Genomic DNA, 12297 nt, shown 5'->3' with positions numbered 1-12297 from the left:
TAAATAAAATATGTTTTTTTTTTGTTTTTTTTTTTTGCTCTGCTTCTGAGCACAATCCTATAAAATGTAAAAAGACATTTGTACCTACGGGGAAAAAATACAAATTACTGCAAAGGGTACATACCAGCGAGAATTCCTAGTGACGTCAGATAATCTATCATAGCCAGGCGCAAAGCGTCATTAATTGTTCCGACATGGTAATAATGGTTGATAAACAGTTTTTTCTGGGTCTCAACGTCAGTCGCTACTCCATCGTAAACCCAGAGTTGTTCCAGGCTATGTACTCGGCCCTTAACCAAGAATTTGACCTTGCGACAACATATATAAACCTATCCAAGAAAAGAATTAGAAATCAAGTTAACAACAGCCTTGAAAAATAATGAACAAACAAAAATGATGCATTTAATGTAATGCAACTACTTAACTATCAAGAGTAGCTATCAAGAGTATGTTAATTCATATGACCAATTAAATTGACTTAATTTCTTCTTTATAAAGTCTTCATGTAATTGGACCATTAACAAACAAAGAATACGAGTGTACAAAGTACGATGATTCTTTTTCATAACTTACAGTAGAAAAAAAAGGAGAAGAAAATCAGTGACCTTTTAAGAGAAGATTTACTTACGGTTGCTTTGTGTGGATTCAGTACATATTTGCCCTCGAAATGAGCTATAGCGTCTGTGTCAGGGAATGAAAAGATAATCATTTTTTAGTTGTTTTCACACTATTTACTACATATCCCTTTGAGAAAAATTGTTGTTCCTTAAAAAAGAAAATACTATCATTCAAATGGATTTAAATTTGATGAAATCTCATTTCTTTACCAAACCATAGTTTTTACAGAGATTTATTCATCAGAATGAAGCACGCCTGCTGTTTCCACTTTCTCCTTTGTTTCTTTCTCAGCGTTCCCAGCGTCTCTTGATAAAAAATCCATGAATACTTTAACTCCTCAAATAAAATCATTCAAGGAACAGGAATGCAATACATACTTGATTTTCGTCGGACCCTAGGAAGCGCAAAGAGATAAAAACATTCTGAAACAATACCACAGATTTAAGGCTAGATTTAAAACTTCTTCGAGCATTGATATCAGTGGTAAACATCCCAGAGTAAAAGGAAAATTCTTTTTTTTTACTCATCGTCTTTTCTAATATTCCATGAATTTTTACTACACACACACACACACACACACACACACAATATATATATATATGTGCATATACATGTATATATATATATACTAGGTGTTTCAAAAAACATTTCCCACTTTTGATTCTTAATAATTCATAAACTATATATCAGATAACACTGTCATTGATATGAGTAATAGCTGAATAGTGTACAATTTGGTTGAAGGTGGTTTGAATATGAAAACATAAATCAGTTTCATGAAATCCATGATCAATTTCAGAGTTAGGTTCCAGATTTTGCTCTATTTTCAACCCTCTGTACAAAATTTCACTTTCCACAGGGGTCAATGGGTGTGTATGGGAGTGTGTGGTTAACACCCTGACAATGGTCCTAAACAATGGTTAGCGTTTGAATGCTTCATTATTTATTCATGAGAAATTCCACTATCACAACTAGTCTTTATTCAGCCTCTGGCAGTATCTGTGTAAAGTCAAACGCCTGCCGATACTGTCGTTGGGTCTCGACAGTGCTCTCCCTACTTCTGAAAAACGAAATTACAATGAATACTTTCTGTTCTATCGTAAACATGGTGACAGGAAGCAAAGAAAATCAATTAGTTACATATACTTGTGTAAATGGAGCCTTAAATAAATCTACTGTGAAGCATATCGCCCCAATGATAAATGCTGCTGAACTCTTTACCAAAATTGATTTCTTTTTATCAAAAAGCGAAAAATTTGTCAGACTATTTAATTAGTAGACAGTTGTATTAAAATGAGGAACTTTAGATCATTTACGCTTATTCATATCCCAAATTCAGTGATATGTGAAGCAAAAATTGAAAATGATTGCCAGCTGGAATAGAATGTGGTGTTTGCAAGCACATGGAAACATGTGCTTCATTTTTCCATGTGCACGCAGTTTACCCTTTACCGTGCATGAATCCAGACTAGCAGTGCCCAGTGCAATCCACATGAATGATTGATTAAGCATTCATGTGCCTGGGAGCACGAGACTGACGCCTAGTCAACAGGTGGTTCAGGCATGTCCATTTTTCAGGGCCATTGTCAGCACACACTCACATACACATCATTGGTTCCTGTGCAAGGTTCAATTTTTGTACAGAGGGTTAAAATTTGACCAAAATCTGAAACCTTACTTCAAAATCAATCTTAGATTTAATGAAATTGATTTATGCTTTTACATTCAAATTACCTTCAACCAAATTGTACACTGTTCAGCTATTATTTATATGAATGACAGTTTTATCGGATGAATAGTTTTTGAGCTATTAATGATCAAAAGTGGGAAATGTGTTTTGAAACACCTAGTATATATTCACTTATTTCATATGTTGCTTTTCGTTTACGTTGCCATCTATATGCTAACAGTACACACTTTCGCCTGACATTTCTACCTTCAGTATTTTCATCCGTCATCATGTATTACTTGGAAAGAGAACATTACCAAGGTTGAAGGGAATTCATGGAAACGTTCTCCCTGAGGATAATCACGACGGTTGTCTAGAATCCTCCTAGAACCACCGCGTAGATATATTACATAATATGAATGATACAAGGCAAGGGAAATCATACCTGGGTTTGTGTCGTAATTTACAGTCACTCCTGCACCGATCAAGGCCCTCAAACAACCTGGTGATTGTTGGATGAAAGAAATATCCACTTTCCGTATCTCTCTATTTTTTTTCACGTGTTCTTTAGCACGTAAGCGTAGCCAGTCGGTTGATTACAAGATACTAATATATTCATATTAATCTTTGCCCAGAACACCAAGGTTTCCCCGCACTCAAACGGCTACGTCAACGTTTCTGGATTGTGTATCTAATGTAATACACATATTTTCGTGTTTTGAAGTTCTTGTAAATGTATGTATATATATATATATATATATATATATATATATATATATATATATATAAAGGTAGTATTTACGTGCCGTGGTAGGTAATATTTTCACATACATACACTTATAACATACTTATTTTTGCTTGAATAAAGCAGGTTGACGACAGGAACAACAACTATTAGTGAATAGCTTATTCGTAACATGAAGTACAATTGTTTGTATTCATGCCACATAATTTTTATATTCATAAAAGTTTGCGAACGTTTAAAGCAATTCATCTATTATATCTTTTACATTACGTACAAATTATATATAGTACTTAGTGGTGCATGATCTATCATGCACTATATACCTCATCTGATGAATCCTCGTTTCTGATCGGTCAAATGTACAGTCAATAGTTTTCACTATACTGCCCTGTAATCAGATAGAGGGTTTTGATATTATTTGTGCATTATAAAATAAATTATATATTTTACTTTATGTATTTTCTCTGACGGTAGCACGACATCTTGATTTCAGTGTCTTAATGTAAGCATTGATACCTTAAATTATGGAAAGTTAGGTGCGGTATATAAAGCAAATATCGCACACACCTTTTTGGGCCTTGATAAAAATATCTGCTCTCGATGATGCCCTTTGAATTCGTCTCGGGCCAAAGCATTGTTGAGAAATGCTCGTCCGAGGAGTCGATATTTGTTTACTACTCTCTTGATCTAACGTACACACAATGTAATAAAATTACCGGCAATTTATGTATTTGTGTAGGATAGCGCAACTAAGATCCTGCGTTATTTATAATTATATCATTGGTGAAAACCGATAGAGGCGACATGCAGTATTATCGAACACATACCAATGAGGATGATCATTGAAATAGCCGATGAAATTTTCATGATTCAAGCGCCCCAGCAGTCAGATCAGAAATTCCTTGCCTCTGGAATGCCCGCATGTGATGTTCCTGGACATCAAAAGTATGTTGAAAGATCTGTTTTAAATTGTTGTTAATATCATCTCTGCGTTTTTCCAAATAAGATATCAAAATTTGTACAAACTTTATACCGTTCGACCAGGAAAAATTGAACAAAGAAAAGGTTGAGTTGGGGGGGGGGGGTGTTTATCTTACCAAGGTGCAACAATTTGAAATGAGCTAAACATTCTTCATCTCATGTTTTGTTGGATTTTATGTTGAATTCATCAAAAGCAATAGAGAATAAAGAAATAATAGTTGGGATTTTTCTGGATTTTAAAAAAGCATTTGATTCTATTAACTATGACATATCATTGGATAAATTATGTTTTTATGGGATCCGTGGAGTAACACTTGAATTGTTCCGTAATTGTTTGATAGAAAACAGTTTACTGTATTTTCTGATCATAATTCTTTACATGAAAAAGTTGTGTGTGGAGTACCTCAAGGGTCAATATTAGGTCCCCTTTTGTTTTTGCTATTTATTAATGATTTATCAAATATTTCTAATGTCATGAATGTACTGTTGTTTGCTGATGATACTAATTTATTTTTTTAAACATGAAAATGTAGAATGTTTGGCTAAAATGATTAACATGGAACTGTGTTAAGTTAGTAATTGGATAAGTGCAAATAAGTTACAATTGAATTATGAAAAGACGCATATGATGATTTTAACTCTCGTAAGAAAGATACAAGTACATTGAAGGTATTTATTGATGGCCATGTAATAACAAACGTAAAGACAATTGAATTTTTAGACATTAGTATTGACTGTGATCTAAAGTGGAAGACACATGTGAATGAAATATTGTTGAAAATATCTAAGATTATTGGAGTTATGAGTAAATTAAAAACGTGTTTGCCAAAATGTATTCTTTTAACCATTTATAATTCATTAATCCTTCCTCATTTGCTATATAATATCATTGTTTGGGGTGCTTGTAGTAAGTATTTATTGCATCGTATTTTCCTACTGCAGAAAAGAGCGGTACGTATCATTTCAAAGTCTTCATATGATAGCCATACAAAGCCATTGTTTTATGAATTGAATATACTGCCAGTATTTTTACTTTATGATTACCAAGTGATTTGTTTTATGCATTCATATACTAAGGATAGGTTACCAGAATTATTTGATAATTTGTTTGTGCAAAATAGGTCAATTCACAATTATAATACAAGAAGTGCAAATGATTTTCGTGTGCAGTACGGAAGGTTCTCATTTACAAACTCTAATATCATATGCAGAGCACCAGAATTATGGAATATGTTACCTGAAAAATATAAAACAATGCAGTGCTGTGAACAATTTTAAAGTAAAGTTGAAAAAATATTTATTACAAAAGTTTATATCAGATAATTAGTTTTTTGTGTTTTTTTTTCAGGCTGAGTTATTGTGATATGTGTGTGTGTGTGTGTGTGTGTGCGCGTATGTACAAATGTCTCAATGTTCTTGATATGCATGTCAATGACAACTTATACTTTATATGATTGTTGTTGGATCTTCGAGTTATAAGTTACTTTATTACTTTCCGGAGATCCATCCATTTGCCATTCATATTGTCTCTATTTTTTTTTAAATTGTCTATGTAAATTGTACTTTTACTTGTGTGTTAATGATATGTAACATGTCTTTTGTACTTGTTCATGTTGTTCATGTTGACATGGAAATGGAAAATAAATTCAATTCAATTCAATTCAATTCAAAAAATGATCTAACAGTAAGAATTAGGAAGAAAACATGAAGGTCAAGTTTTCGTAAAGCTGTCATAGAACTTTTAAGAAATAATTCACATGCCCATTGAGATAATTATTGTTCACAAATGTTTATTGCAACTGATTGACAAATTGCCCTACATTGACGTAAATAAGCACTGAATTGATCAGTGTTCTAGTAGTAGCCATGATAAAAAATTATGGGCGTACATACTCGAGCAGGATTCGAACCTACGACATCCTGATCACCGTGATCGCCGTGATCACGGTGATCACGGTGATTAGGAGGTCGTAGGTTCGAAACCTGCTCGAGTATGTACGCCCATGATTTTGTTGTTGTTGCCATGGCTACTACTGAAATACTGATCACTTCAGTGCTTATTTATGTCGATGTAGAGCAATTTGACAATCAGTTGCAATAAAAACACTTCGACGGAAGAATTTCATGAATGTGAACAAATATTTATCCTATAAATGTTAGTACAACACTGTACATGTACTCTGTTTCTATTAACAGTATACATTGTATATGACATGCCTATATGGCAAGTATCAGTATTTTAATCATGAAATGAATCATTCTTAATCATTTTGCTTTTATTAGCACAATAATATCTTATTTATAACTATCTAACAGTAACCGTCGTAACGTACTACTGCACACTTAAAAAAATACTTTGTAACTGCCTGAACTTCAAGGAGCCAAGCTCGACTAGCGTTCATACTATTTTCTTGTTCCTTATTATCCTTGCATTTTTTATGTGACTGCATATTTGTTAGGATGTGCACAGCTTATCATATTGCATTAGATAACAAAATTCAAATTTAAAGCAAGAATTTCATCAAATCCTGATAAGCTCACTATCAAGAGAGATGTCTCATATCTTGAACCATTGCGCACAATCGTGAATGCTCTCACTTGAACACATACTTGTATTTTTGTGTTTTGTTTTGTTTTGTTTTTTTGTTTTTAAGATTTAGGCATTCACTAATGTATTACTTTTTGTCGAGTAGATCGTGACCACGGCTTACGTCTTTTTATCGAAGGAGTGACGCTTTTCCCATTCCAAACAATCTGTACCGAAAATGCAATTACAAATTTTGATTATTTAGTTCGTTATTAAAACAATTCTAACCAATGGATGGAGAATCTCTGAGACAACAAAGTTCATATGTAGTAAACCTTTGTTTGACGTCAAGATATGTCATTCCTGCAAGTAAAAAATCCGGTTCTAAGATGAAAAAAAAAACACAAAAAAAACCAAAAGCAAAGGTATACAAACACAAAAACAACAACAGCTAACATACTCCCTAATGCGCAAACCATATCAAAACTGCTGCTATCGTTGCAATAACTCGTCAAAGGACAATAAAACAAATTAGCCGTGTATGTTCATTTCTTCACATATAACAGAATTGACAATCATCGTATTATTTTATTTATAAGGAAGACGTCGTATCAAGATAAAAGATGCGAAAAGGCCCTCCCGCTGTAGCAATTGCAGAAGGAGCTATTAGATGGTTAATCAAGAGAGAGACTCATCAAACTACCACCAGGAGCCAAGACCAAGCGGGTGCATGTCACGAGCTGGACACCCACGAGTCATGCAGCCCACGAGTCATTCAATCCACGCGTTACAAAGCCCACGAGTCATAAAGCTAGACACTAACTAAAATAGGCCCACGAACTGTAAGGTCCACCGGCTCGATACTAAGCAAATAATGCCCATGAGTTCGACACTAGGCAATAAAGGACCACGAGCTCGACACTAGGCATAAAAAGGCCCACAAGAACGACATTACTTCACAGGGCTTAATACACGCAGTGTCAATCTGGTGGGTCTTTTTCTTGTGTGCCAAGAGTCGACCTCGTGGCTGTATACTCGTTGGCTGTATGACTCGTGGGCTGCACGACTTTTCTTTTTCAATGTCGAGCTCTAGGTCTGTATCACTCGTGGGTGTTGGGCTCGTGGGATGGTCAAACAGCCACCAAGAGCCAAAACGAAGCAGATCGTTTGGCGAATCGAGCGATTTCATCGGTGAAACGGAATCACTGAATATTTCAGTGACTAAGATGACATAGGGTTGTTGCGTGGTGAGACTTCTCCCAGCCAATGCCAGCCAGGCCTCCTTTTTTATGACAGAAATAAAAAGAATAAAAGAGGCACATGCACACCTTTAATTTTTCAATATAGTGGCACTAGAAAATTGCACTGATGCTTCTTCCAGGCTACAATGACCGAATCATCTCGACAAACAGCTGGGTAGGCTGACATACCCTTCTTCCAGACCCTTCTTCTCTTCTCCTTCCCCTTACCACCAAGGCACTCGACAGCACGTGTGTTTGTCAGTACCAGTTTCCACATGTTATGAAAGGAGAATAATTCCCAAGGTTCACATTCATCCCATAATATATACCCGATAGACGTGCCACCCTGTGGTGTAAATATATGGATCATTCTGTGTTCCCAATAACCTTGGTAGATATTATCATCGCTATCCACAGCGAGACTGTACAATTGTCCAAGGTTACCCATCTTCTTGAATGTGACGTCAAGCTTCTCCCACCGTGGAGTGTAGAGAGACAAATTATCGTTCTCTGTATCAAGTACAACACTTCGACCATCAGACAGGAATCTAAATTTGGCCACACCGACATCCTTCAGCACGGTCTGCTGTAACATGCCATCAGGAGAGTAGAGATGGATTCCACCCTTAGACGATCCCACCGCCATCTTACCGCCTGGTGCACAAGCCATGCAGGCCACGCTATTTTTGAAAGGGAGCTCTACGTCTGCTTTGACATACCAGGGAGATGAGACGTCACCTCCCTGGACATCCCACGTGTAACCTTCCAACTCTCCAAGATAAAGTTCATGAAACTTCAAGGATCGACGGAATGAAATCTTCTGAGCTCGTTCTACCACACGTCTCGGTGATCGGTCATCAGGATTATCATGTCTCAGAAAGCTCTTTTAAGTTTTGGCACAGCGTGTCGTGTGCAAACAAGGCGTCTTTTTCAAGCGATACCTTCATACCGTTAGTTACCAACTCTTCCATAGCGTTCATTTGACTGATTGTTTGCCGACTCTCTTCCTCCATGACTTTTAATTTTTTCTCGAATTTTTCAGACAGTTGTTTCACTTCACTTTTCAGCTCTTCTCTACTGGATGACAGTAGCTGCATGCATTCCTTGTACGTGTTGTCGATGTCATCATTGAGCTTTCTAAACATACTTGTTATTTCATTGCGTTGTGTCTCTATGAACTCGATATGATTTTCAATGGTCGTTTTCTTTAATGTCACTCCCCTTTTCAACTTTTTGATATTCTCCATCAATTTCTCCTCATGGATAGCAGCCTCTTCGATATCATGTCCTGCTTGTGAGTGTCTCAACATCCCACACTTACAGCAGACGTACTCGCGACATCCAGCACAGAAACACTCCTCCTCATCATTAGGATGTTTCTTACATTTCCGTTGCCTGTTAACCTGAATTTTTCCCGAGAGCTGCACTTCGCTCATGGGTACCACTGAGTGGGTGGAGAACGGTTTCCAGATAGAGTGACCTTTCTCACACGAATCACACATATATTTCCCGCAGTCCTGACAGTAGCACACAGCTGCCGGTTTTTCGTCCATCTCACAAACTGTGCATGTTGGATTCTTGGTTTTCACTTCGTCCACGAGAGCACTCAGCGGTTCGTTTGTTTGTAACTTATCCACATCTCCAGTGAGTATGGACGTTTCTTTCCTGCATATAGGGCATGTTATAGTTTGATGGTGGGGCTGAGTTTGAAAGATACGTTGAAGACAATGTTTGCAGAACGTGTGGGAACATGTCAGTGACTTAGGTTGGTCGAAAAGTGTAAGACAAATAGGACACTCCAAATTCTGACCTCTGATTTGATGAACGGCTGCCATGATGTCTAATTATCTAAGAGCAAGGGAAACACAATAGTGGGAATACATCGATAAATATTAGCATGAAACTGAAATCAGCCTCTAATGACTAGAAAAGAGAAAGTTCCTGTGATGTACAATAAATAGAAAAGAGAAAGTTCCTGTGATGTAAAATGTTAGATTTTATGCATTCGTAAACACGAAATAATGAAGGGGAATTATTAAACAGACCTGTTTGAATGTTGTTGTTGTTGTTGTTTTTATTTCAGCTACTGCGAATGCTTTATGTACGGGTTCAAAGAACGTTTAAAATTGTGGTCCTTTTGAGTGGAGGAGATCATACTGAGTGTCAGTGCGACTTCACGTAATTGGAGCTGTAAAAGTGCAGCTCCGATCGCGTGAACTCCCGATTATTCAAAATGGCCGTCAGTGAAAGATAAGATGAGCCGATGGGTAAGTTGAGCCACCCCTCGTTGCTGAGAAACCATAACAATTGAAAGCCGTTTTGCTCTATGGACATTACATCACTCTACATCGCTGGAACTGCGTCATAGGAGGAGAATAGGAAATTTATCATTATTTTCTTAGTTTTAACAGGTTTTTGCTTTTTCTTGTTTTTGTAGTTATATAGTGATTATACTTACCTGCTTATTGCTTCTTATGAATTGATGCTGGAGATTATAGTGGATATATATATATATATTTTTTTTTTTTTTTGGGGGGGGGGGGTTGTAAAAACCCTTGGGCCGCATTGAACAGCAAAATACAATTCTGTGTGAAGTTTTCAAAATGGCGTGCGTTTTGGTAAGATGTGCCTTTCCATTGGGGAATATTGAACCATGGCTCAACTTAACTCAATGCCTGGCTCATCTTAACCAAATGTGAATTACTGTGTATTTTTAAACACTTAAGTCAACAAGGAATAAACGATAGCAATAGAAGAATAACATGCTTAGATGGACATTTAAGACAGTTACCAAAGTTACCAAAATGCCGCGGAAATACGCAAAAAGCAGAAGGCTAGCCTCATAAAGATGTTCTTCTGGAGAGTGCTGAAGAGGTGCAAAGCGGTAGTTCTGTCCATGTGTGGTTTTTGATTTACATGTACGGACTTCAACTAGAACTACAGACATACGTGATACAGTGGGATAGTAGTGGGATTTTGGGGGAAAATATGAATGTTAGAGGCATGTTTCAGTACAAGTTGGGAACTGGTCAATTTTTTTTTTATAATTCAAGTACGCTGATTCCAAAAATTCCGGTTCCCAAGCGGAATGTTTAGTCTTAGAGCATCTTATTTGCATAAACAAAATGACCAGCAGTCCATTGCTTTTTAAGGTGATTCGATGATCTAATTTTCGCGAAATCTCCATAGAAATGCAGAAATAGTAATAATTTTAGAAATCATGGCGCAGAGACGATAACTATGTCATCAATTGTTCACAACATTTTTATATGCAAATTAAAAAGTTAAATATGAAAATTAGGAGTTGCCGCTAATACAGCAATGCAGTACCGCATATGCACACGTATAGTACCTTATACTTGTTCACTATTGTTTTTAATCATTTTAACAAGTAATCGGGCAAACAAAAAGTCCACGGTGTCATCAGAGTCCAATCAAAATTAAGTCCTGCAATCAAAAAGAATTGAACAACACCTGTGCAAATATCTATGCAAATTGGTATACAAAAGGATACAGAACTGGCAGGTTTCTAGATTCTACAACGCATTGCAGCAATATATGAATCTGAATCATAATTCTGATGATAGTTGTCTTTGTATCAAGACCGGTTCACGATTCCTACTTTGACAGAGAGATACAAGAACCAACTTTAAGAATTAAACCCAATCCAGGCATCTCATTTGTACACTCGGCAAAAAAAAAGAAAAGAAAAAGGAAGCAAACACTTTTTCGAGGTCATATTTTTCATAGAAGATTTTTATGAAAATCAATGTATATATACTAAATTAAAGGTAAATTAATTGGCAATTAAACTACAAGAATAATAAAAAGAAAACTTTACGCATGAGTGAGCACATTCATTTTTGTCCTCCAAGGCAAAAAATCAAAAATTGCAAAAATTGACATGTTCTCTTTCATTTGCAAATGCCCTTCACGATAGCATTGACAACAAAAGACGGGTTTAACACAAGGAGAGACATGAATTGAATAGGAAAAATACGTTTTTGTCCTCTTTATCTCTTTATATCCTCTAAGAAAAAGAAAGTAGGAAACTAAAGGGGAAAATAAGAATTTTTTTGTCAAGTCAAACTACAAATGTCACAGAGAATGATAACCATTAAAATGATTAAATGAGCTAATTTCTTTATCTATTCCTTTTAATCTAGTGATTTAAGAATCCATGTGACAATTTCAAGAACCAAACATCCTTTACAATATCCTAATTTGAAAAAAAACCCTCAAATTTCTACCATTTTTTTTAATTATTTCTTCTTCTCTTATTTCATTTGCATTAAGATTTGACATAAGATGCTTAATTTTCCTCCATTATTTTTAGCCTTCTTTGATCTTTTGGGCTTTAAAGATATTATAGAAATCAAAATTCTATTTTGGTAACTTATTTTATGTTTCTTTTTGTGTGAAATGTGTTGTTTGTTCTCATTGTTCTATGGAAGAGCACATACGCATGAATGGCAACTTGTTCAGTTTTGCAATTTTTTTACTTTTGTGCCCTGGA

The 12297-nt window shown here is 35.8% G+C and overlaps 2 protein-coding genes across 2 annotated transcripts in view; both read right to left on the bottom strand.

Moving 5' to 3' along the window:
• Positions 1-12297, bottom strand: part of LOC139712867 (E-selectin-like) — a 118141-nt gene that overhangs the window by 3779 nt on the left and 102065 nt on the right. The gene's annotated exons all lie outside the window — the stretch shown is intronic.
• LOC139712865 (uncharacterized) overlaps positions 8648-12297 on the bottom strand; it is a 29539-nt gene continuing 25889 nt past the window's right edge. Inside the window, exon 3 of the mRNA XM_071624647.1 lies at positions 8648-9446. Coding sequence (XP_071480748.1) covers positions 8648-9446 — 799 coding nt within the window. The remainder of the gene's footprint in view (positions 9447-12297) is intronic.

The sequence above is a fragment of the Diadema antillarum genome, unplaced genomic scaffold (assembly GCF_040938485.1).
Source record: "Diadema antillarum isolate AM-2024a unplaced genomic scaffold, OU_Dant_1.0 seq00001870_RagTag, whole genome shotgun sequence".
Classification (NCBI taxonomy): domain Eukaryota; kingdom Metazoa; phylum Echinodermata; class Echinoidea; order Diadematoida; family Diadematidae; genus Diadema; species Diadema antillarum.
Note: the sequence above shows the minus strand (reverse complement) of the source record. Positions and strands in the feature narration are given on the sequence as shown.